The 27,581-nt window shown below is 42.7% G+C and overlaps 1 protein-coding gene across 1 annotated transcript; it reads left to right on the top strand.

The window, feature by feature from the left end:
* Positions 1-5,373: 5,373 nt before the first annotated feature.
* On the top strand, positions 5,374-26,138 carry kiss1ra (KISS1 receptor a). Its single transcript, XM_085378768.1, has 5 exons — positions 5,374-5,626; positions 10,967-11,091; positions 23,735-23,870; positions 23,971-24,209; positions 25,758-26,138. Exons 1-5 carry the CDS (start codon positions 5,374-5,376, stop codon positions 26,136-26,138), a joined length of 1,134 nt encoding a protein of 377 aa, XP_085234894.1.
* The last annotated feature ends 1,443 nt before the right edge of the window (positions 26,139-27,581 follow it).

Here is a 27,581-nt window from a genome sequence, read left to right on the forward strand (position 1 = left end):
TTTAAAACCACACCACTTACAGATGATTTTCCCTTCCGATTGATCATTTTAAATAATTTAGAGACCTTTTTATGTCCTGTAGCAGACATTAATATCTGAGAGTTAAATACGGCAGATTCCGCATACTACTCACAGAGGTGGCTCTCATTGCTTTTTATGCATGGGTCTAATTTTTGTGGATATACTAAAAAAGCAATACATTTTCATGAAGTGCCTTTGTTTGTTTGTTTGTTTGTTTGTTTTTTTAACACAACCACATCTGCAAGCTCTAATGTCCACATTACATGTTTCTAGCAGCATATGGATTTGTATGCAGGATCTTCTTGTTTGACTGATTATTGTTGTGATATTGGATCAAAATTCCATCAAAACTGAGAAAATACTAGATGTCTATTTGAAACAGGATCCTATATTCTGCCTACTGGAGCTATACAACATCAATTTCAAATGAATTTGAAAACTCAAAGGGACATGTGGCCACCTTCTGCTATTTTTTTCTGCTATCGATCGATCGATCGATCGATCGATCGATCGATCGATCGATCGATCTATCTATCTATCTATCTATCTATCTATCTATCTATCTATCTATCTATCTATCTATCTATCTATCTATCTATCTATCTATCTATCTATCTATCTGATGTAATGTACAGCACTTTGTGTCAGCTGTGGTTGTTTTTAAAGTGCTTTATAAATAATGATGATGATGAAGTAAACATCATAATCAGACACATACACGGTGGAGATACAGACAGAAAATGCAGACAACCTTTTGTTTTTTCATAATGCAACATTTTTATTTAATCAGCCGTTAAAGCTTGTTTTGTTGAGCATGGCATTCAGTTTAATATTGCTAATATTCTGTAAACGGCTTCAATATCCTTTATTTATCGACCACAGGGTCTCAGGAAATTACATTTCTTAAGAACTGCATTTGAGCAGGCCAATTTAGCTTGTGTCTTGCTTTCAGAGGCTCCTCTACGCAATTCAAGACCCTGAGCGTGACTCACGCTCCAGTGAGTATTGTTACACTATCACCATTAGCCAACATTGAAATAAATAAAATAAAATCTGTTTTATTGTTTTCCTCTTTTACACTGTACAAGTAATTATTGGTGAGCAGTTGTTGAACACTATACGAAACACCCACCTGATCTGACAAGAGGCTCCACTTCACCTGTGGTTGTCTGGTCCCTTTATCGCTACAGCTAGCTGCTACTCTGGTGCAACATTGTTTTTGTTTTCATGTAATAACAATGCTTGAAATGAGATGGTTTCAAGTAATAATTCACTGTAATTATTTACTGAGGCCCAAATGAAATGTTCAGAAGTAGGACATCAGTCACTTTCTAAAGCGATTTCTAACGATTTGAAAGTTACTTTCCAAAATGTCCCCTTATTTAACTAACAACATTAAAAACAGCTGCATTTAGGTGCGCCAGCGCTGGGATTGTGGTATTGTTCTTACTAGCATGAATCGTTAGTCATCAGTGGCAGCAAGGCTTCTCCTTCTGATGGAGACAAAGCAGCAGGAGCTTTGAGTTACTCTGGATGAACTCAGATTTAGAGGAGACACAATTCAAGAATAATGCTCAAACTCCTACTCATTAGATCATTCATGGTCCTTTCAGACGTGCTTCGGAAGTTTGTGTAATTACACTGATACGTGAATGATTAACAGCCTTTGGGGGTCATAGAAGAAAAACAAAATGAAGGTTAACAGGGGGTATTAATAGATAACTGACACCCAAAGACCTATTATTTTTCACTGATGTACTGTAACTCCTCTGCAGTTTTGCAGTTCTTCATGGCTGAAACTGCAATTACAGCCTCAAATCTTTTATAAATGATGACAACCATTAATTAACCTGGCCCTATTTATGCATGAATTAGGCAAACACACTAAATGCCTGCTCAGAAGACTCTTTTTAAAGAAAAATAAAAGTCTGCTTGTATTTGTACTCAAAGCAGCACACTGAAAGATGAATTTCACTGTTAATCATCGGGGAAAGAGGGGAATCTAGATTTTATGTTACTGTACTTGTTGTATTTTTCCTTGAACTCCAATTGTGTTCTCTGAGCTTCAGGTTCCCTGTTAAGCTGTCAGATGAGAAAGCATTAAAAAGGTGTCGCTTTACAACATGTTTAACAAAAACACAATGAACACCTGGCCAGGAGGTTAGCTTAGTATGTGTAGCTCTCTGCTGCCCCGCTCCAAGATGGCCAGTAGGTTGTGTATGTGGACACAGCTGGCTGGAGAAGCTGCATCCCTGAGAGGTTGATGCTGCGTGTTCAAGAGGTTGCTGTAATTTTGGTGTCATTACAGTCACATGCTGGCAGGTTATTGTTATTGTTTCTTCCCTCCCTGTTTCTGTCATGGACCTCGTGTCCTCCCATGTCAACCTGCCTGTCTATCTGTCTCTACACTTTTTTGCTCTCTCGTTCCCTCTCCTGTCTGTTTGTCTGGTTGTGTGTGTGTGTGTGTGTGTGTGTGTGTGTGTGTGTGTGTGTGTGTGTGTGTGTGTGTGTGTGTTCTCTAAGCTTCAATTTATGATCTTTTTCTCAGCATGAAGCTAAACTGCTGCTCCCTGAATGTCACCTGTCTTTCTTAAATTTCCCATATCTTCATGTCATGGCTTGTCGGCTTTATCCCTCAGTAGTTGGTGCAGCTCTGCTATTGTTCAGTAAGCTTCTTCTTCATTCTTCAAGCATCCTCACTCTCTAGGACTGTGTCCTCTCTCCCAGACATCTCCCACGCCTTCACAGGTTTGTCATGTGGACAAACTGCCTTTCCACTCTGTATCTTTTTCACATCTGCCCTCACTTCTTTATAATTCCTCTGCCCTTCCTGATTCACTAACTGTCCTCCATCCATAACCCCATTTTTGCACATTTTCTTCATTCAGCTCCACAAAGTAGTCCCTTCATCTTCTCAGCACACTCTCTTCACTTGATGATACATCACCATCTGTATAACCTGCTGCACATCCTTTCCAGCACAGTCCCGTTGCCTTGCCAATCAAATCTTTTTCTCAACCCCTTTTCTCCTGCCTTAGTGTCCAGCCTCACATACAAATCACTATACGACTTTTCCTTTGCTTTTACCACCTCTCTCCCTGTCATTTGCATGGTCTCTCAGTACTCCCGCCTACTTTCTTCATCTCTCTAAAGTATTCATACTGCATTTCACGGAGACATTTGGTGGTGGTCTCTGGTACACCCTTAGACTCCTCAGGAGAGTGAAAGCTACAACTGAAGCCTTTCCAAAATGAGCAATGCCAGTTTTCTGAAGAAGACTAGAGAATAGTTTTTGATTCATTTCGATTGTAACAACAAATCCAGAGGGATTCAGAGTAATCTCAATGAGGCCATTTCTGTTCATTCTGACTATTTATCAGAAACTGTGGAAACAACAATTTATAGTGTGTATGTTGCTCCCAGATATGAGGTGAATCATACTCCCCCCCCCCCCTCCCCTCCCTTAGAGTGACAAGCCTCCTGTGTGCCTCTCTATTTCTCCAGGTACGTGTTAGCATTTTTCAAGCCTGGCATGGTTGGGGTGCCTGGGGTTCAGACAATAGCACCTGCATCTGGCAGTGCATGCTGGGCTAGTAGTGTGTGCATAATGTAGATTTGTAATTTGTCCATTTGTACTGGGCAGCAGTCCTGCTGGCATGATCAGTGGTGTGTTTTCTTTGGAGGATTCATTAGCTTTGCAATTTGTACAGTGTTATCACTGGTTGTCACACTGCTTGCATTAGGATTTAACATTAAAAAAGGTTTTCATATCAAATATGACGTTTTAAGACCCAGTTTTACATTTGAAAATAAACCTTTGGAAAACCAGATTGTAGCTAAGTGAGAGGGAAAATCTGTAAATTATTTCCAGATTCATCCTTTCTGATGATAATTTATTTTTCTGGTGTGGAATAAAAGGGATTTTGACCATAGACGGTCCTCGGAGAGAACACATGGTTAAGAAATATAACATCAATATCTTTAGAAACGGCTTCTTTGATATTTGCAGGTTTGGTTTTTTTTTTAAATAGACAGCTTTCTCAATTTAACAGTGATATTCTTGATGTTTCCTGTCTGCCTCTGTAAAGGTATTTTAAAATGCTATCTTATTGTAACTCCATGTGGAGCACGGTGAAATCGGTTGGAGGCTGTTTTTGGCAATTGTTACTAAAAGATTTAGGGATAACGTTGCTAGGAGACCCTTACATCAGCTATTTATCCCAAAGTCATGTAGAAACCCACACACAAACACACTGACACGGATTCAGTGTGTGTGTGCGTGTATCTCCTCTTCCCACTGCGTCTGTGCGTTCTTGCTCATACTATAAAGCTGCAAGCACCTCGTTCACTCTGCTCGCTGCCGTCTCCGCGAAGCATGATTTCTATTCAACTCAGCTCTGCTTAGAGGATGCACAGCAGATGAGGTTTTTTTTGTTCCCAGTTCTTTTTATTAAAAAACAAACCATTTTGTCAGACACAGTTTTGTCAGGGTTAGAGAGCAAATATCAACTCATTTACTAGCCTGTATTTATCTTTTAGTCAAGTTACTATCCTTTCCTCTAAAGGAAAATCCCTGGATGGAAGGTTAGGTGATGGATTGAATTGTGGACCTTACTACAAAGAAGTGGAACAGTGGGGACAAATCAGCTGAAAACCAACTCAAAGAAAAGGAGAGGGAGTTGCAAGTACACTGGATTTGCTTCTGAGTATTTGATGACCGAGCTTGGAGAAGACATCTGTGTGCCTGTCAGCATAACCTCGGTTGTTAATAATTTCCCAGGGCTATTGAAATGGGCGCTTAGCTCTCGAGTCAGAAAAACAGCAAGCTTTAAAGCTCAACGGTGTTGGCAGTGGCAGTTTTCATCCAACAAGCTTCAAAGAAAAGAAGCCCTTTATCCACTCCTGCTCACCTCCTATTTTTTTTATGACCTGTTGACATAATTTCTCTATCCTACTTTGAGTCCGACACTTGAGCAGCTTAAGAAGTATTTTTCCATCTTGCCCGACCCCCTTTTCTCCTGAATTGCATCCCTCCACCTTTTAATTTACCTTGCTACCCTTTCACTTTGATTAAACTGCTTGCTATTCACTTCTATTTTGCCTCATCTCGTATCTGGTGTTTTTCCTACAATCTGCCACCCCATATACCTTTCACTGCTCAACTTTTCTCTCATGCGGTCTTCCTACCAGACTTTTCCCCTCCTTATTATTTGCTTTTCTCTCATTTTCTTTGCCTGAGGGCAGAGAGGACCGCATACTGCACACTCTCTCTCTTCAAATTGGTTCTAGACCTCATACAACCTGCTCACTTACCCGCTCGCGTCCGTCAATTATTCCCCCTCTCCTGTCACGATGTACTCCTCCGAGGAGCTGTGGAACTCCACCGAGCAGGTCTGGATCAATGGATCCGGAACAAACTTCTCTCTAGGAAGACACGAGGATGAGGAGGAGGAGGAAGGAGACAAGCATCCTTTCTTCACGGATGCCTGGCTGGTCCCTCTGTTCTTCTCTCTCATCATGCTGGTCGGACTGGTGGGCAACTCTCTGGTCATTTATGTCATTTCAAAACACAGACAGATGAGGACGGCAACCAACTTCTACATAGGTAAGCTTCCATGTGCAAGTTTGTATTTATGATTCTTGGTAAATGGACAAAGACTAGAAGAAGATAATGATGCATAGGAGATGTGACTCATATGGACAGGAGGGAGATAAACATCAGCTATGTTATTAAACATCTCTTTCGTCTATCCTGTAAAATTTCATCACATGCTCAAGTGGGGATCACGAGAAAGCCAAGTGCAAATTTCCCTGAATATGCATTTGACAGTTTGAGTGCACAGCTCATTGGAAAAATGTCTGTGCTGATTAAAGATTTCACTTTAATTATTAACGACAATGCCAGGTGCTCAAACGTGTCATTTAACTTAATGCAGATGTCTTTTTTGAAACAAGAGAAAATTAAACATTTTTTAAAAATAATTATCTGCTGTTTTGGGACCAGTGCAACATGGAATCTAAAATTTATCTGCACCAGAAAAATATTTTTCTCACTCAGTGGTTCATGGTTTGAAATATGCATCAGTTATTTGTCGCTATGTGCAGAGGTTATTTGCAAATAAAGCTCCAAGGATTCATGATATTAAATTCATCAATACAAAAGAGTAAATCATGAATTCCATTTTTATTTAACAGCAAAAATATCTATCCTGAAGAGACATCAACTTAAAACTGAAATCTACCTTTAAATGCAAATTTGAAATGTAAAAAATGCTGGCAGAAGGAGGTAGGTGTGTTTCCATCTACATTTAGCCAAACTCTATGAAGGACAAGGTCATGGCAACAGGTAGTATTCAGCGGATGCTGCACTCCACAAAAAAGGGCTGGGGGTCTGGGAGGGAAACAAGGCGAATGTTATTAAAACATTCAAATTAAAGAGATGCTGAATCCTCTGTGCCAAAAGTCTGAAACAAAAGAAAGTCAGCAGCAAATCTGGAAAGTTGGAAAAAGTCAAGTGCGATCATTAAATGTAAAGTACACTCTCCTTTCAACAAGAGACACAACAGAACCACTCACTGATATAACACTGCCAAGCTGGTCCAGCACTGGGCTAGCCAAGTCCTCTCTTCAGTGCAGTAGCCAGTGCTGACTGCCAAGTGGAGACAGCTGTACACTGGCTCCACAGGACACAAGGGATTGTATCTGAGTCAGGGAGAGAGCAGGGGACACAATCACACAACAAAACCTTCCTCTGTCCTCCTGCCTGTGACCCGGAAGTCAAACACAAAACGCTGAATGATGCTTTAAGTCCTTAAAAAAACAAATACAGGGGACAAAGGAGAGAGGAGGCATTGTTTTTGTTGTTTAATATAATCAAACCCTTCCTGTGTGAGTGCGATTCAAAAGTTATATCTTGTTACTCTGTGCCAGATGTCTTATTTAGTTGAGGTTGCTTGAACGTGATCGCTCCGAGGCCTGTTTACTCACCTTCTCCACTCTCAGCTCTGATGGGAGGGACTACCGCCCAAGGAGAGGAGTTGAGGACGTGCAGTTTGAGAAATGAGACACTACCTCAGTGAATATGGCTGAGAAGAAAGACTTGGATGCTTAAATGTCCCAGACTGCAATACCCCTACATGACCAGCAAGAAAATCATGTCAGGGCAAGATTTCAAAGATAACCACATATGCATGGTTTTCTGCTTGAGTCATACATCAGATTAAGTCTGTCCATAAGGATGTTTAATTAAACAATGCTGCTGATGTTTTTATCTGCTTCAATACCTCTGCTCTTTTGTGAAGTTAACCTTTTATTTGAATCACATTCTTCACAAGTACAGTCTGCGACTTGACTGGTGAAATTTCTTTTTGCTGGTTTGTCAACTCAGCCAAGCAGGCATTTGCACTTACACTAAAGCCAGCATTAACTGTACTTATGAAAACAAATGAGACAAACACACTTTAATGGAAGGTGCAGGTGTTCAGACATGTCCTGAGTCCCAACTGAGTGCAGATTATTTCTAAGACCATCCACATTATGAGAAAAAAATCTAATTAAAGTGGTATAATAATGATCATGTTGGAAGTGCTTTGGGATCCTCGTTGCATACAGGTTGGAATTATTAATTTCTGCAAGCAAGCAGTTTTCATGGTTCAGTAGACCCCGTAGCTTAAAATCTGCTTCCCTTTTCTGTGTGTGTTTGCAAAAGGTTTTCTTCTTAGCAGATAATGCTCAAGGGATTCATATGAAAGGAATCAAAGAAAAAAGGATTTCTTACTACGTGTTTGCTGTCTCCAGTGTAGTCAGAGCTTCGGTGGACATTTAAACCATATGATTTATGTACTGCTAATTGTTTAATTGTGGTTGGTCACAATTGTAACAGTTAACTTTGCCTGAGACAGCTCGGAAGTGACATGACAAGACGAGTGAGATGGAGGAAAAAGTCAGAATATAAGTACTTGTTTTGCAAAAATATGAATTAATCATGAAGCAGACAAAGTCAGTGGCTTTCGATATCATTAGTGGTGAGGGTGTGTGAGTGGGTAAGTGCTTGGTACTGTGTGGCGAATGAAACAAATCATACAGAAATGCCTGTGAAAGAAAAGCTCCACTGGGACTGAGGAAGTGTGGAGCTTTACAGCTAGGAGACACAAATGATGCACTCTAAGTGGACGAGGCAGACAGGCAAGCAGATTATCCCAAAGGACATGGGTGTAAATATTTCATTTTAAATGTCACATAAAGTAAGATAAGAAGGGGGGAAATAATTCAGCCCCTGCCGAAGGTGTAACTTTAAAATGAACCATCTTCAATTTTATGGTAGCTTCATTTTCAAAAGACACAGAATATCAACCAAAAGTCAAGAAAAACACACATTACATAAAAGTTATGCATTCATTTTCATGCCATTTAGTGAAATAAGTATCTGATCCCCAAGAAGAACATGATTTAGTACTCGGTGGGAAACCCTCGTTGACAACCACAGCACGTTTCTTGTAGTTGGTCACCAGGTTTGCACACATCTCAGGAGGGAGTTTGGTCCACTCCACTTTACAAAAACTCTCTAAATCCTTTTACAGTGAGGGGACACTAATGATATGCTCCTTTGTAGACGAGCCAGACAGGCACAATGGACACATGCATAAATATTTTACATGGAGAGTTGCACAGATTTTCAATGTCTGAAATAAAGTAACATAAATCAGTGTCCAATCATGCTCCGATCTGCTACCTCGTCTGGTCCTTAAAGCACCGAGACTTGCAACCTGTGTGATTATTCTTTTACTGTTTAAGTCAGCACGCCGGCTAGAGCTGTGATGTCTACTGTCGCTTGAAGAGAAATGCAAAGGTGATTGATTTACTGGATGAGCACACAGAACAAACAAACAAAATATAATTTCAAAAATGGCTTGTCACAGGCATTCACAGAAATGAGCTCATTTGTTGCGTAAATGTTGCAGTTCGGTGATTTACTGCAGAAATGATTTGCGTCTCTCTTTGCACAGTGCATTGTGGATATGACGAGAATTTCATGTTGGATAATATACCTCAAAACCGCAGCATGGAAACAGCTTAATATTCAGCAACATTTCATTAGGGCCTGCACCATCTGCCTATCCTCTCGACATAATGGTTCAGTAGCTACACTGTGATTAGATCAACTAAAACAAAAGGAAGTAGTGTGTGGCATATTGGAATGATGAATAAATGAAGACAACACCAGAAGCAGGCTATAAAGGTTTAACCAAGCTCCAACTTCTGCTTGGTGTGTGTGTGTGTAGGTGTACTGTATGACCTGCCGGCAGTCAAGTAACAGCTTGAGTCTTGATTTTCTAAAGGCATCATCATGTAAATACATTTTCCTTCTGAAGCAGACTATCAGTACCTGAAAAAATGTGCCAGTTTTATATTTCTTACCTTTAAATTGGAAGCTTTATGCATTTTCCTGTTTCTGGCGTGTGTTTTAAGGTCAGTGCATATGTTTGTTATATGAGCCAGAAATTCTGACTTATTTCAGAAAGTCAATAAATTTGCGTGCTGAATCGCGGTGCAACATAAAGATTATTTTGGATTATGAAAACTTGCTAAGCTGATCTAGTGTTCAAGAATGAACATTTTTTAACGACTCAATACAGCAAAACCCCAAAGAGGACACTAAACACTTCACTCAAAGCACTACAACCTTTATAATAGCTGTATTTTCATGCGGTCATGTGAAAAAGAAAGTTTTCACTGGAGTCTGTGGAGTCCTGTGAAAAACTAAACACACCCCATATTTGTAACCTGTGGAACCACCTTTAGTAGCAATAAATTGAAGTATTAATTTTCTTTATAAATCTCTCACATGATTGTGGAGGAATTTTAGCTCACTCATGTTTGCAGCGTTACTTCAATTCATTGAGGTTTGCATGTATTTATGCACAGCTCTCTTAAAGCCCCTCCACCGCATTTCATGATTTCATGGTGGTGGATCCTGTTGCATGACCAAATTTTAGCCAAGCTTTAGCTGTCAGACAGTTGGCTTTGTGTTTGACTCTAGAATACTTTGGCACACAGAGGAGTTCATGACTGACTCAATGACTGCAAGGTACCCAGGTCCCGCAGCTGCAAAACAAGCCCATATAATCACCATCCTTCATAATTGGAATAAGGTATTTGTGCTGATGCATGAAGATGTGGCCCTGTGCATCTTTGGTGTTGTCTGTCCAAAGGATGTTATTCCAGAAGTCTTGTAGTTTCTTCAGATACTTTTTGTAGAGAAGATGCTTTCATCTGGCAGTCCTTCAAAACAACTCGAATCTAGGCAGTATTTTTCTAATTGTATTGTCATGGACTTTAACATTTAAAATGCTAACTGAGTTCAAGATGTAGTTCTTGGGTTTTCTTATGCAATCTGACCTTGGGGTGAGTTTGCTGTGGTGCCCACTCCTGGCAACACAGCCTGACGCTTCAGATTGGCACACAGCTTTTATAGAGGTTGTCACACGTCCTGATGATCACTTAATCAAGTGAGTGTTGAATAGCAGCACCTGGTTGCTGCTTATCCTCTTAATTCCTATGCAAGCAGTAAGGATGTACTTAGTTTTATCAGGATGTTTACAGGACTATGAAAACTTTTCCTTTTTGGATGGCCATGACTGTACACGCCTGCGAGTCTGCAAACTTGCATTAGATTGCACTAAACTTTACAACGCTGCTGTTAGTTCCTAGTAGTTGATGTTACTGCAAACAGGACTGCGTGCCTCCATATCCATTTTCCCACAGATGGTTTAAAAAGACTTGTTATGCAAAAGAAGAAAGGTGGGATGATAGTTAGAAGTCCTTCTGCTTTTTCCAGGATTGTTGAAGAATCCATGCCACTGGCTTCAAGCGTTTTCAGTTAAACACTGTTCTGCAGACTGTACAACATTCATCAAATACAGCGTTATCTTTTCTCCCTGTGCAGCAAACCTGGCCGCCACTGACATCATCTTCTTGGTGTGCTGCGTCCCCTTCACCGCCACCCTTTACCCCCTCCCTGGATGGATCTTTGGCAACTTCATGTGCAAATTTGTCGCCTTTCTGCAACAGGTAATATCTTTTGAACCACTTCAACTATTCTGTTTCTCAGCTCAGAAATGTGCTTTCATGTGAATATTATATTTTCAACACTTCCCTTAAAATGATCTTGGATTCTTTAACTTTCTCACAGTAACAGCATTCAGGGCTTTAACACTCCCACTCCCATGAGAACAGTGAGCCAGCTCGGCGTTGTCACAGAAAAATCAATCTATATAATCCTGTGAAGGTGGTCACAGTTCATCCTCATAAAATTACAGTTCTCAAGAAAGCTAATCCAAAATAAGCCATTGTTGAATTTAGAGTTTCTTCAAAAATGACAATGAAAGTAGGTCGAACTCTACAGCTTTAAAAGTCAAACGTGTCGAGATGTGTCATACACAGCTGACAGAGAATAATAACAGTAATCAGCATCAGTCACAAGAAGGAGGAGACACAAAAGAGAATAACAGAATCTTCTGTTAAGGAGATGAAGATGTTACGTGATACGATGCTTCCATAGACCCAGACATTAATCAAGATTTAAAGGGGCTACTGAACACCGTGTGCCAATGAAAAAACATTATTTTCGTGGGATCCTTTATAATATCTAATCCAGGAATTCAAAACAGATTTCAGCCACTTAAATCAATCATGCCTCTCAATTGTTTTGTTTGATTAGTGAGAGGCCAAAAAAAGTATAACAAATATTCAGAGTGTCATAATAAAATAGGTTTGCACAGCTGCTGTTGGTTGGAATTATCAAAGGCACTGACTGACGGTGAGGAGCTGCAAACTGGGTAAAAAGCCATTTTCACCTTTCATTCATGGAACAAACCACAACTAAAAGCCTGTGCAGCAGACAAACCACCTAACAAAACAAAAAGGAAAACGACCTGTAGACAGTACGACAAAAGCTGCCTGTCATGGCTTCAGCTGCACTATAAATTGTTGCTCTAAATTTGGAAATGTGGATGGAATAGCACAACAATCCTTAACTTGGAAGTGTCATCTGCAAGATTTTGAACTTATCTGTTATTGGCACATAGTCACTGATGGAAACTGTGTGAAAACAACCTGTGAATTCAGTGTTGGAGAATATTACTAAACTATCCTGCCACTTAGTAGCAGTGCAAATAGCTACAAACACCATTATCATATCAAGTGTCTAGTTATGCACTCACCAGACAGAAATACTTTTTGTTTGGAGTCATATTTCCATGCAGTTGATAATTGTTCTCTTTTAATTCTAGTTTACTCAAAACCCTCCCCCGAGGAAAATATCTAACTCGATATACTGACACATGATACATCGAAGCAGGAAGAATGTTAGAGGCAGGAAAAATGGGAATGAGGATTTTAAACATTGAGTCTGACAAGGGCGAAATTATGATGGCAGGACGTCAGAGCATCTTCAAAAACTGCAGCTGTTGTGGGGTGTTCTTGATCTGCAGAGGTCAACATCTATCAAATGTGGTAAAGGAAGGAGCCATGGTGAACCAGTGACAGGGCAGCAAAAACTCACTGATGCACGTGGGGAGAGAAGGCTGACCCGTGTGGTCCGATCGAACAGATGCTACTGCAGCTCAGATGGCTGTAAAAGATGATGCTGGCTCTGATAGAACAATGTCAGTGCCTTGCAGTTGATTGTGTATGGAGCTCAGCCAAAGACCAGTCAGGGTGCCCAAACGGATCACCATCCACTGCCAAAAGTGCCAACAATGAGCACGTGAGCATCAGAACTGGACCACGAAGCAATGGAAGAAGGTAGCCCGGTCTGATGAATCACATTTTGTTTTACCTCACGTGGATGGCCGGCTGCACATCCATCAGGGGAACACCTGACACCAGGATGCACTATGAGAAGCAGCCAGTGGAGGCGGTGCGATGCTTTATGTAATGATCTACTGGAAACTTTGGGTTCTGCCATCTATGTGGATGTTACTTTGATATGTACCACCTGGACAAACAAATCTGATCCGTGGAGCCCCCACCTCTCAGCTTACAGGACTTAAAGGATCTGTTAGTAACATCTTGATCCCAGATATCACAGCGCACCTTCAGGGCTCTATTGGAATCCCTGCTTTGATTAGCCAAGGCTATTTTGGCAGGTAATCATAATGTTGTGCCTGATCGGTGTATATCCAGCACAAATCAACAAACTGAGAGATGTAGGAAAGTAGGGTTAGAATAAAAGTCGAGTTAAATGAAGTGAATCAGGTCCACAGGGCTTATATTGAAGAGCTACAGGGGATAGGATCTAAAAACAGCTGGAGCACAGTGAGTGATGCAGAGCTACACAAAGAGATGACTCAAGAGGAATAATGGCCAATTTTAGAAAATGTTTCTCTTTTTTTGTGGAACTTTTTGAATGCGCCAATTACGTCCATGTTTTTTTCTTTCCTTGTACAAGTGCATCACGAGGGGAAGCTGTCCAAGGTATTTTAGCATCGCCCGGCTTATTCACGGAGAAAAGATGTTAAAAACAACATTAAATGCATAGTGTCTGACAACGAGCAGACGCTTTAATTACACTCAGCCTTGCACTAATAACCAGTTCTCTGACTACTCTAATGACAAAGTCAACCGCGAACCAGATACAGTCACTCAGAGAGACCCACAGCTCCTGTTCAGTTAATAAGCACTTTGTCATTACAAGCAAAATCACTTTCCCCAACATTTTAATCTTTAATATTAGAGGCTGATAAAGTATGCAGCAAATGTATTTAGCTTTCTATTTCGTGCGGCAATTTGATTAAATTTCATCTCATTCGACATGCAGGGGATATTCTGTCAAACTTAAAAAAAGAAACACTTTAAAATTTTTAGATGTCAGCCTCAAAAAAAAAAACCTCAAGAAAAACATAGGCATGATTTGATTAATGGATGTGAGCAATCAGACTACGTGGTCTGTGAGCGTGTCTTGATGACTAAGACCAAGCTTTTTATTCTGAAAGCAGAAAGCGTCTGTCAAACAAGACTGTCTGTCTCGTTTTCCTCTCTTATCAGACAACCATTTTCTCATCTCAAACCTTCAAGTCAGTTTCTATTATGCTAGCCTACCATCATTTATTATTGCATACAAGGGAGAAAGGTAATTAGGTGACGAGATAAGAGAAGTGGCCACTCTCTTTGCTTTAATCTCTCAAATTTCTCCAAGAAATAAGAGCTGTTAGTGTTATTAGTGTCTTAAAATTTCCACAGTTTAATGAAAAAAACAGTTGATGGGTAACAGTGGGTGATGCATTCCTGCTGTGTTTACATCCAGCCTCTGTTAAAGGATCGTGATGACAGATTACCCAACTACTGCTTGTCGGATAGTACAGTTATATTGTAGATTAGCAGGGAATGTCTAGGGGCTTTATAGGATTACTGGTCAATACCAATTCCATCCAACCGGCCATCCATTTTCTTTCGCTTATCCAATTCAGGAGCCTGGAGCTGATCCCAGCTGCCATAAGGTGATAGGCAGCGTACACACTGGACAGGCCACCAGTCTCACAAAGGGCTAAGATGGAGTTACAGACAACCATTCACACTCACATTCACCAATTTCAAACCACAAATTAGATGTGTTATTGCCCACTTAGGAGAAAGTTTGTGTAAAAATACCATCACACTTCATCAAAGGTTCCTGCCCTGTTGTGCTGTTTGAAACTAAATTAAGGAAGCAAGATTACATTGCTAGGGTGGGATACTGCTCCTTCATCTTTCCAGTCTAATTAGCAGATGTATTTTCATGTCCAGTTATTACCAGGCTGAAGATTAGTCTGAGAGGAGCATTGATTACGTTAAATCAAAGATCTCTGCAGGAAACTTTTAGCTCTTCACAGACTTTAGTCAACATTTAATCTGCCTGTTATTTTCTTGAATCATGTATTAATGAAAGTTTTCAAACCTTTTAAAGTCCAAGCTGTATGTGATCTTCAGAAGTTTTATGCGTTTTAAATCTGGAGGAGATTAAAAAAATACTGAAAACTGCTGTTGGGAGGTACAGCGGTGCAGTGGTTAGCACTTGGGTTCAAACCTCCTTGTTGGCTGGGCGTTTCTCTGTGGGATTCCCCATTTGTCTGCAGGGGTTTCCCTCTGGGTAAGCTGGTTTCCTCCCACAGCCCAAAGGCATGCACATTAACTTCTGGGTGTTTCTAAACTGACTGAGGTGTGGATATGAGAGTGTGTGCTTGAGAACCCTGAGATGAACTGGTGAGCTCTCAAGGGCGTGGAACTGCCTCTTGGTCTATTTCTATTTTGCACAGGACCCAGCTGATGGACAGATGGATATTTGAGAAGCTAAAATCACAAAATGGACTGGTATTGATGATTTTTTTCAGATGAATAAAAGTAAACTGTCCCTTTAAATGTATCTTATATATAAATATTAGACTGCAGATCTCAAATACTTTAAGACACTGATGTAAACAGCTTTATCTGAAGCTTATGGCTGAATGTTAGGAGAATATCCCCCGTGTAGCCCTATGATTTTAATTACCATGTTTAAACTGAATAAATAAAAAAAGATTAGGAAGCTTAAAGAAAACAGATTCTTATTATTTATTCCTCCCTCATTTTCTTCCGTCATTAAAAAGAAATAAAACTACAGTAGAATAGAAATTATGAGCTACTAATATACCAGACATCTTAAAAAACAAAACATAGGAAAAATGGTATCCATTTCCTCAGCCGCCTCAACACTGAACTTATGATGACCCCTTTCTCTCTCTCTCACCATATCTTTTGAAATCCTGTGGTCCTGGTGCACAAAACCTCTGGAGGGTAATGTGAGCTGGCTTCGTAGTCGCAGATGAGAGGTGGCGAGAGAAACAGGCAGACACAGACAAAAGAGGGACAAAATTAGATCCTATTTGTAAAAGAGCATAGAGGGAACTTCAGACCCCTCATTTTTCACCCTGCTCCACATATTTCAAAACAAAAATGGATTAGTTTGCCTACATACAACCCACTAAGACCCACAGAGGTGATGTATCCAAAAGGAACAAAGATGGTAGAAAGTGTTAGGCTTGCTTTCTGTGTCATCCTGCTCCATTGAACATCAATGCACAGTTGCATATGAAACAAGAAAAGCATCTGTTTGAGGCTCTTTTTTTTTTTTTTTTACTCTAGAACACCACTATAAGTCCTAGTGGAAATATTGATTCGATTCAATTCACTTCATTTCTCAATGTGCTTTATGTTGCAAGAACGTCAATTACACAGAGAACCTCCCCCAAAGAAATCAAATACAAATGCCCCCCTGTGAGCAAGCACTTGGTAACAGTGGGAAGGAAAAACTCCCTTTTAACAGGAAGAAGCCTACGACGGGACCAGGCTCAGGGAGGTGCAGCCATCTGCTGCAACTGGTTGTTAGTGAGGGGAGGAAGACAGGATAATAAGCACACTGAGGATGAGAGCCAGAGGTTAATAATAAGTAATGATTAAATGCAGTCATTTAAAATTTTGTGTAAGATGGAAAATTTGTCAAACTTTAATGTACGAGTAAAATTCTATATTTGGTCTTCAATTACAATTCTTCTGATTAGCTCAAGTTTAATTGAATCAAGCATCATTGAACTCCATTAAAAATGAAGTTGGATGATTGCTTCATATGCTAATGAAAAACACTCATCACAAATGCTGCCACCTCTGCACTTCCTCTGTACGCGTCCTCTCCGGTTCTATCCCTCGCTCTTTACCATTCTGAATGATCTGCAGCTTAAAAGCATGCAAGCCCATTAGTAAAAACTGGAGAGGGAGTCTGAAATAAAGGACAAAAAAGCTGCTTGAACGTCTGCTTTCTAGAGAGCAGCGATTAAAATATAAAGCAAAAAAAACAACAACAAAAAACAAGTTTGCAAGACACTATAAGAAAAGCGCTTCCTCTAATAGCTTGTCAGCAAACTGTAAGAGCTCTTGTAAGAAACACATTTGTGTCAAAGTTAGTTAGGTGCAGGACTCAAAACTGGTGAAAAGTGAAAGGGGTTTATTTACAGATGCACACCAGGTGAAATATATACAGCAACTGTCACGGTCCGCTGTGACAGACCGTGTGGAGAGTGCGTGGAGGACTCAGGTGCGGACACGAGTGACACGGGAGTAAACTTTAAACAAAAGCGAGCCTTTTATTGTGGCTGGTAACGCAAGAGAAACAAACAAGAATAAGGGCAGCTCAAAAGCAATAACTAAACAGAAACCTAAACTAGGAATGAACTAAGGTAAGGCTATGAATACAACAGACCGGGCATGGAAACATGGAGGGTGGGAACACAGACGACGCGACACAGACTGTATGAAACAGAGACTAAATACACATGAGGGATGATCAGGGGAAGTGGATGCACACGGGGAACACAGGTGACACTGATAATCATAACAAGACACGGCAGGAGTGAACGTAACACTGATGGGAGATGGGCAAAGTAAAGCAGGAAGTACACAGAGGTTCAAACAGGAGGAGAGAGAGCACGGGGAGAACGCAGACATAACGGGCTGGGGAAAACATAGAATAAAACACAAAGAGAGACGAGGGCTCATAAATACACAGAGGGGCACACAGGGGGTAAGAGTCACGAAGGGAAAACACATAAGGAACAACGTAACAGATCAACCCAGGAAGCATGGCCTAAATAAAGAACAAAATACAAAAATACATGAAAACTAAGAATACTGGGCCCACATGGCCCAGGACCATGACATCACCCCCCCCTAAAGGGCTGGCTCCCGACAGCCCAAACCCGAGAAACAAAACAAAAACAGAAAACAACCCACCCAGGGCGGGAGGCGGGGGACCAGGACGGAGGGACCAGAACGGGAAACAAAAACAAACAACAGAAAACACAGGAGCACATGACTATAGTCCAAATAAGGTTCAGGGGGCCGACCCAGAGCCCACAGGCACAAGAGTTCACGGGTCACACGGTCGGGGGGCCGACCAGGCGGGTGGCACAGGTGACAGAGCTGGTCCGGAGGCCGGCCGCGCGGAAGGCAGCGGCGGCGGCGAAGGAGACGACGGAGCAGTTCAGGGGGCCGACCGCGCGGAAGGCAGCGGCGGCTCTCCAGTCTCAGGCGTGTTGGCCATGGCCTGGTGGGCACAGGACCAGTCGAGGCTGGACCAGGCGAGGATAAAGACTCGGATGAAGCTGGACCAGGCGAAGCACAGGCTGAAGCTGGGCCAGACGAGGACGAAGACGCACAGGCTGGAGCTGCAGCAGACGACGCACAGGCTGGAGCTGCAGCAGACGACGCACAGGCTGGAGCTGCAGCAGACGAAGCACAGGCTGGAGCTGCAGCAGACGAAGCACAGGCTGGAGCTGGACCAGGAGGAGCAGAAGCAGAAGGTGGCTGGATGGGCGGCTCGGGCCCCCCAGCAGACGTGGCATGGTGCTGGACGGGCGGCTCGGGCCCTCCAGCGGAGGTGGCATGAGGCCGGACGGGCTCCTCGGGCCCTCCAGCGGAGGTGGCGTGAGGCCGAACGGGCTCCTCGGGCCCTCCAGCGGAGGTGGCGTGAGGCCGAACGGGCTCCTCGGGCCCTCCAGCGGACGTGGCGTGAGGCCGAACGGGCTCCTCGGGCCCTCCAGCGGACGTGGCGTGAGGCTGAACGGGCTCCTCGGGCCCTCCAGCGGACGTGGCGTGAGGCTGAACGGGCTCCTCGGGCCCTCCAGCGGACGTGGCGTGAGGCTGAACGGGCTCCTCGGGCCCTCCAGCGGACGAGGCATGAGGCCATTGCGGCGGTGATGAGACCCTGGGGCCTATAATGGAAGCATCAGTTGGTGCAGGCGCCTGCAGAGCGTCAACCGCTCCCACCCGAGTGCCTAGGCTGGGTGCGGAGCTCAGCTGTGCACTGACTGGCATAACCTTGGGAACCAACCTGGGTGTAGGAACAAACCGGACGGCAGCCATTCCCACCTGAGGTGCAGGTGCAGGATATGGCTGACCTACGGCTGCCCTGACCCCAGTGGTGAGAACTAGCTCAGGTGCTGGCTGGGTGACCCCTGCCTCTACCTGGAGATCAGACGCAGGTGAGAGGTCAGGCAACGCCACAGCCACCCTGGGAGTGAGCACAAAGTTCCAGATATTGACTTTGTCAGGTGCAAGCAGAGGAGCAACAACAGACAAAGACCTTAAAGTCTCTAAGCCCTTAACATAGTCCAAATTGTCCTTAGTTGCCCTTCTTGGGGAGCTAAACACATCTTCTGTCTTGGAGCATGATTCAAACAACATTTCAGACCTGAAATAAGTTGGCTCAGTGACACAAGTGATAGTTATACTGTCCCAGGAAGCATGATTCTTAAGGCCAAGACATGATTCATGAACCCACATAAAACAACCAGGACTATGTGCAGATGATTTTAACATAATAATTTGGCAGTCACATAGGAAATAACTACGCTTATTGGAGTCTAAGCCCCCCGTAGGCGAGACTGAGTTAAGGGGGGATTCAGCCACACACACACTAATCGGCTGTGGAAGGCTAGTGAGTGGAATGCACATGGACCTGGCTTTGCACAGAAAACATAGTGGACTGGCTCTGAGCCATCCGGCTGAATTGTCTTTAGATCGGCCAGTTCATTAACTGCTGTCAAAAGGTCCTGGCCCAGGGGTGCAGTTAAAGGGCTAGCTGGGTTGTAATGGCTAGCATGGCGCTCCCCCCCGACAGCCTTTGAAACATGAAATTCAGCCTTGTCATTGGATAATGCGGGAGCATAACTTAAACAGTCCTTCAGTGTTGTATTAACGGAAATTGCAATGTCATTCACAGACATAGGGAAACCTGGCAGACCCATAATAATCGTCCCGGCCCGATGGACTGGTGTAGAAAAGCAGTCGCTGATGTCGGGCTCCAAAGCACTCACTCTGGTCAAACCATCAGCAGAGTGAGGAACATGGGGACCGATCAGCACAGGATCATAACAGACATTTTCATGATCAACACTGGACATTTCTTCTTTCGCTGGTCTAGTTATATAAACAGAACATTTGTTATTTGACTCGGGAACAAAGTAAACTGACTCGGAAATGGGGGTGCTAGCCAAGGGCAATACAGTCTTACTACTGGTCAGATCAGAAGCTTTCTCACTTGATTTGCGGTTAACAGACAGCAGGGGCTGAGACACGGTCTTAAATAAGGCCCCAAATGCCCTAGCGGTCTTAAAAGAAGCCCTCTCAGTGGAAGATGGAGGTTCTGGGTGTGCAGAATCATTAGTACATCCTTTTTCGCTAATGTCCCCCTCATCCTGCTCATACGTAATACCAGGGTTTAACAGTACATCACTTGGTTTAATTCTCAGGACTGAAGAGTCTATGGTCGGTTTGGCAGTGTCGGTTTCACAGTTCGGTGATGGCAGTGTGTCTTCCCCAAGAATAGCGTGCCCAACACCAGAAAGTTTAGCTTTGTTGTCAAAACACAACGTGGGCACAGGAGTAACACCTTCAACATTAGCAGTCAGAGGCATGGAAAAGGCAGCTTCTTCACTGGCCCCCGAGAAAACAGACCGTGATGAGGTGCATGGGGGGGTGACAGAGTTAACAGTACAGGTAAATTGTGTCTCCATCTCCGAGACCTTAATTGTCTTTCCAAGGCCCTCGCCCTCACTACATCCAGGGCGTTTCAGTGGCAACAGAACGTTATCACTAACCTCTGAGTGCCGTGTAGAGCGACGCCGACGCCGCTTCCTCCTCGGAGCGGCCGCGAGCGCGGCAGCGTTAACTGTTGGGATCGAGTCTTCCTCCTCTGCCCACATCCTCGCCAGACAAGCGGCCGGAGACGTGAAGTCCTCGCGAGGGGGTGACGGTGAGCGGCCGGTCTGAAGCAGGGCGATAGGTGGGAGCTCCTCCTCGGGAATGAGCCAAGGCTTCCAACGGAGCTCCTCCTCCCGATAAGCCCGCAACACCTGCTGACGCTCATCGTCACCAAAATCTATGGCCTCCATCGCCTCCGTGTGCTGGTCAGTGCAGCTTGACTGTGGCGGAAACGAGGAAGCCGATCCACGGTGAGGCGATGGCTGAGTGGAAGTGGACCTCAGCGTTCCACCTCTCACAGCCTCTGGCTCATGAGGCAGCGGCGATGACACCCGTCCACGGGACGGAGGTGTGGGTGCTGAGGCGGCATTCAGGACCCTCTGGGCCAGCGCACGGGCACGAAGCTCCTCCTTAAGGGGGCCCAGGGAGTCAAACGCCTCGACGAGGTGGGGGAGCTGTCGCAACCGTGGCTCCCGCAACAAAACGGCGTCCACGGCCGCCAATCCCGTGGAAACCACACTTGGATCCGCGCATCCGATGATGCGATCCATAATGCGGCAGAGCCGGTTCAGCTCCTCCCCTACCTCCTCTGAAATGTCCGCTGAGTCCGACATGGTCGCGTCGTACTGTCACGGTCCGCTGTGACAGACCGTGTGGAGAGTGCGTGGAGGACTCAGGTGCGGACACGAGTGACACGGGAGTAAACTTTAAACAAAAGCGAGCCTTTTATTGTGGCTGGTAACGCAAGAGAAACAAACAAGAATAAGGGCAGCTCAAAAGCAATAACTAAACAGAAACCTAAACTGGGAATGAACTAAGGTAAGGCTATGAATACAACAGACCGGGCATGGAAACATGGAGGGTGGGAACACAGACGACGCGACACAGACTGTATGAAACACAGAGACTAAATACACATGAGGGATGATCAGGGGAAGTGGATGCACACGGGGAACACAGGTGACACTGATAATCATAACAAGACACGGCAGGAGTGAACGTAACACTGATGGGAGATGGGCAAAGTAAAGCAGGAAGTACACAGAGGTTCAAACAGGAGGAGAGAGAGCACGGGGAGAACGCAGACATAACGGGCTGGGGAAAACATAGAATAAAACACAAAGAGAGACGAGGGCTCATAAATACACAGAGGGGCACACAGGGGGTAAGAGTCACGAAGGGAAAACACATAAGGAACAACGTAACAGATCAACCCAGGAAGCATGGCCTAAATAAAGAACAAAATACAAAAATACATGAAAACTAAGAATACTGGGCCCACATGGCCCAGGACCATGACAGCAACAGGGGAAGGCGGCTCCAGGGAATCTAAGGGGAGAATGTCCAGGGCAGGGAAACCTTCACACTCCTCTTCACACAGTCCATGAGTCACAAAACCTCCAAATCCAATCCAAGAAAGTTCACTCACACTCACTCACACCCACTCAGGGTCCACAGGGCAGGAGAAGCAGGTAGGGATAGGGAAGACTGCACAAAAAGAACAGATTAGGGAGAAGCACTAGGAAACACAAGGAACTCACTAGCCAAGCAGGGTCTACACTGACACAAGTTAGCACAACGATTCAGCAAGGAAGCAGACTCCACTGAGGGTAATAATCTGTGATGATTGGCAGGTGAGGGATCACAGCAGATGGGTGACAGGTGAGTAGAGCTGAGTAGGCGAGGACAGAGGTGGGGAGCATAGTCTGACTCCACCCTGGCGAGAAAGAGTGAAACAGCAAAAAACAACAACAACATCCTAGAGGTCCTTGAGGCCGTGGCAATGTGTATGTTTGACTGTTTAAAATGAATATATTTCAGGTGCGTTGGCATTTTAATGTCTCTGTTTGGTTTATGGATCCAGTGTTAAGCCAATTTCTTCTCCTCCTATTCAGTTTGACCAACCAGACCATGGCATCTTTCTTTGAGACACCACCACTGCCTAACTTACATCAAGGGATACTCTTTTGGAACACGCTCTACATATTTCTGCAACTTTTCCACAAATGTGCAATATGAAATAATGCCAAACATGATCATTTCTTTTAATTTTAAGCTAGTTTTAAATTTGAGTCTTTCCACTGAACACATAGCTGTGTTATGGATTTATCTGTGGTGCTTGTGGGGATATCTTCTATGAAAGTAGACTAGAAAGATTACATTTGAATTTATTTTTCGGTCATTTATCCCAGTTTTGTTTGCTAGTCTGTTTTCCCTTTGTATGCTTACTCACTATTTAGTTGTTTTTTTTCTTTCTTGTGGGTGATGTAACATTATAAAGCACAGATGGAGCAGAATGAGGACTCAGCTGTCTAAAGCTATTATTTTTGTTAGCCAAGCTAAATAGACTTTATTTAATATATTTCTGCTTTTCAATTTTCTTGGTTCACAGCTGTATTGTTAAACATCTGAGAGTCATAAATAATATTTCTTCTCCTTTCCTAAAGCACAATAGCTTATGTACCTAGAATCACGTCCATTATTATTTGGACAATGACACATTTTGTAATTTCACATCTATACACCACAGCTGAAGTGCAGACTTTCAGCTTTCATTCAAGGGATTTAAGAAAGGTATTAACAGTTTAAGATATACATCCCTTTGTATTCATAGCCCCCATTTTCAGTGGGTCAAAATTAATTGGAAAATTGACTCACAAGCTGTTTCATGGTCAGGTGACCCCAGATTATCCCATCCTCTGAGTAATATTTGATTATTTCATAAAATAATAAAAATAATCTCTGCACGATCACTTTTCTTCTCCAAAAGGAAGAAAAGTTTTTTTCTTTTTGGAGAAGAACCGTTTTTGCTCACACAAACTAATTTGAATAAGACAGCTTCATAATTTATCTTTAATTCTATTATCTTTTCATGTATTTGTCATTTATGTTAAGCACTTTGAGTTTACATGTAAATGAAATGAGCATCGTCTTCATTTGTTAGGTGACGGTGCAAGCCACCTGCATCACCCTGACTGCCATGAGTGGAGACCGCTGTTACGTGACAGTCTACCCCCTGAAATCTCTTCGGCACCGAACCCCCAAAGTAGCCATGATTGTCAGCATTTGCATTTGGATCGGTACGTCGTGTCATTATCGACTGACTCGTTAAAAATAGTTGCGTATGTGTATAAAATTTAAAATGCCATCATTTCACCTAACCATGTTTCTCCTCTTCAGGTTCTTTCATCCTCTCTACACCAATTTTAATGTACCAGCGTATAGAGGAGGGCTACTGGTACGGCCCGAGGCAATACTGCATGGAGAGATTTCCCTCTAAGACGCATGAGAGGGCTTTCATCCTGTACCAGTTCATTGCTGCCTACCTGCTGCCTGTGCTCACTATCTCTTTCTGCTACACTCTGATGGTTAAGAGGGTTGGCCAGCCCACTGTAGAACCTGTAGACAATAATTACCAGGTAAGGGCAGGTGTTATATCGGCCTGGGCTTCACAAGTGCCTCACAAACACAGCAACTAATGCACAGAGATATTATTGTCACCAGCTGCTGCTAATTTTCAGCCAATTAAAAGTTTAAAATCTCTCTTCTCTTCTCTTCTCCTCTCTTCTCTTCATGTCCCCGTCTTTGAAAATGTGTTTTAAAACTTCTTTAAAGTGGCTGCAGTCAACTCTTTATTTTATAATTTTCTTCATTTTATAATTTTTTATTGTGGCTTTCTTTTTCAATGTGGAACCTATTCATAAAAAAGAGCAACTGCATTATACCTGCCAACTTCTGCACACGAGTGTTACAGGAAGACAAATTATTGCCTTTGTGTCAACACAAAGAGATCTTACACTTCACTACATTTTGGGAACATGAGCAGGTAGACCTGCTGTGGACAGAGTGGGAGTAATGTTCATCACTACAGGTGCTATATTGAAAGTGCGACAGGATAAAGTAGAAAACAATTATGGGCAATTATGTTGCCAAACATTCCCACTCAGTGTGGTAGTGATTTTTTTAAGCACTAATGCCCTGATCAATAATTTACACCAATATAGGAAAGAGAGTGAAACAAATATCCTCTAATATCAATGGATAAATAGGTTGCAATGCATTGACAACCTCAAGGGGAAATAAAGTCTTTAATACAGTCACACTAGGAAAAGTAGTGGTTGGTGACCCAGCACGACAAAGGTCTGCAACCACTCTTAGTCAGTTGCTGTCTCTAAAGCAACTTTGGTGCATGAATACATGAAATAAAACCACAACAAGATAGAACTGACTTACTAAGACACTGAAAGGGGTCAAGCTGGCAATTACATGCAATCTATCTGCGATAATACACCAATTAACTCTGTGAAATCTGTGAAAACCACTAACCTGTGGAACTCTGTTGCAAATCTGATGCAGTCTATGTAGACAGAAAATCACAATAAAGAGAAAATCTCATTCACTGCTTATATTCAGTGTCCAGCCAGAACGTCACAGATTTGAAACAGAAATGAAGAAATGTCCACAGAAACATTGATGTAGTTGCTGCTGGTCAGTTTTGTCTTTAGAATGAATCGAATATAACCAGGATACAATAAACTGGCAACCGAATAAGTTGAGTCTCCAATTACAATGATTCAGTTTAATTTTAACTGATCCCCTATGAGCAAGTACTTGGCGACAGTGGGAATGACAAACTCCCTTTTAACAGGAACAAACCTCAGTGTAGTGGTTCCCCAGTACTTTGTGTGTTGCATGCTCAACCTCACTTACTCACCGAGTCACCAAGTGCAAAAAAGTGCAATCACCTGGAAACCACTGATGGTTCTTCTTGGTCCCGAGGACGTTACATTCTTATTTACTCGAATAAGAGATTCTGTAGCTACCCGAAGGAGCGTTTCTGTGTCCTTTAGTTCCTTCTTTTGATAACTTTCTGTTTTGATTGACTGTTATCACTCTGGTAACACTGTTACATATTCTAAATATTGTCAAAAACATTACAAAGAGGGTTCCTTGTTTTGTCTCTTCAGGTGAATCTCCTGTCTGAGAGAACAATCAGCATCCGGAGCAAAGTTTCCAAGATGGTGGTAGTGATTGTGCTTCTCTTTGCCATCTGCTGGGGGCCCATCCAGATCTTTGTCCTCTTCCAGTCTTTCTATCCTAACTACCAGCCTAACTACGCCACATACAAGATCAAGACGTGGGCCAACTGCATGTCCTACGCCAACTCCTCTGTCAACCCCATAGTTTATGGCTTTATGGGAGCTAGTTTCCAAAAGTCTTTCAGGAAAACTTTTCCCTTCCTGTTCAAGCACAAGGTCAGAGACAGCAGCATGGCTTCCAGGACTGCCAATGCTGAGATTAAGTTTGTTGCTGCGGAGGAAGGCAACAATAATAACGCGGTGAACTGATCCCGATCATTTAACATAAGAAGGATACAGCCAGTTTTCTAATGTGAACCATGAAAAAAATAACACTAATTGTGTGTAAACGTCCTCAAAGAGCAACTGATCTGAAAGAGACACTGTTTGGCAGCCGGGATGTATTTATATCAGTGAATATAACTAATGAAATGATGTGAGGAAACTCAGACACATAAAACAGATGGGCACTAACAGTATTTGGCACAATATGTTACCTGTTCCAACTGCCAAGGCTGGCAATGCTGGCACATGTCTGCCACTGTGACACTGTGTAAATGTTTAAAAGGTGAGCGTTCTTATAATTTCTTTAAGCAATCTTCAGGAATACTTCTCCTGGCTTCTCAAAGGACATTCAAAGCTCTTCTTTGGATGTTCGCTGCCTTTTGTTCCATTTTCTGTCAAAATGATCTCGTGCTGTTTCAGTGGTGTTGATGTCCAGGCTCTGGGGAGGCCAATCCATGACTGATGGTATTTCATTGTGTGTTTTTCTATCGAGGTGTGCTTTGAATGCATTGGCAGTGTGTTTGGGATCATTGTCATGATGAAAAATGAAGCTGTTTTCAGTCAGATGTTACTTTATAGTGGATTAATATCTGATAATACTTTTCTTTGTTAATAATTCCATCAATTTTGAAAAGATCCCCGACACCCCGGACTGAAATGTAGCACCACACCAAGTCTCCACCATGTTTTACAGATGGTTGTAGACACACTTTGGTAATGGTTTCTTGACAGCTTCCCTTCCACTCAGACCATTTCTAATGAGGCTTCAGTGAGCAGTAGATGGGTCAACTTAAGGGTCAGATGCATCTCTTTAAGGTCCTCTGTCAGGTCATTTCTTAGAACATGATAGGACTCTACTTTTTTTCAGGTCTGCAATTTTTTATTTTCTTCTCCACTAGCCCTAACTCACAGTTTTTAGAACACACCAAACACTATGCCAAGATATGGCAGGTTTTCAGCTAATAGTTCTTTGGAAATTGCCTCGTTGGTGCAAAAAAGACTATTTTATGCCTGTGAACCTGTGTTATCATTAGCATTCTTCATAGATTCAACTAAAGAAATGAGAACAATCTGTTTTTGCTACAGGTACTAGCAAAGTGCCTAAATATACACATTTTAAATGGATTCTTTACTAAAATATCTGTTATGTGTTAACACAATAGTGAGTTAGGTGGCTTTTTCATGCTTGAATCCTTGGGAGCAAAATATAAAGAAATGAGGGGCGACTCACAAATTTCACGTAGCGAGGTATACTTGTTATTACACATTTGACAACACTGTTTAAACAAACAGCCTTGAATGCCTCATACCGGTACACTGACCACTGTAACGCCAAATTTGTCAGCTTTCACCAGCTCTCTTATCATACAGCCATGTTAAGGTTCTTATCAATCTCTAAGCAAGACAGCAAATATGCAAAACTCCTCA

This window comes from Diplotaxodon limnothrissa, linkage group LG18 (assembly GCF_057381915.1).
Source record: "Diplotaxodon limnothrissa isolate DT_005_m linkage group LG18, D_limnothrissa_male_GT1.1, whole genome shotgun sequence".
Classification (NCBI taxonomy): domain Eukaryota; kingdom Metazoa; phylum Chordata; class Actinopteri; order Cichliformes; family Cichlidae; genus Diplotaxodon; species Diplotaxodon limnothrissa.

Excerpts from the sequence above, each read along its gene's own strand:
- kiss1ra (XM_085378768.1), top strand. The coding sequence starts at position 5,374 with ATGTACTCCTCCGAGGAGCTGTGGAACTCCACCGAGCAGGTCTGGATC. Across the intron at positions 11,092-23,734 it reads TTGTCGCCTTTCTGCAACAG|GTGACGGTGCAAGCCACCTG; the intron begins GTAATATCTTTT and ends TTCATTTGTTAG. Across the intron at positions 23,871-23,970 it reads CAGCATTTGCATTTGGATCG|GTTCTTTCATCCTCTCTACA; the intron begins GTACGTCGTGTC and ends TCTCCTCTTCAG.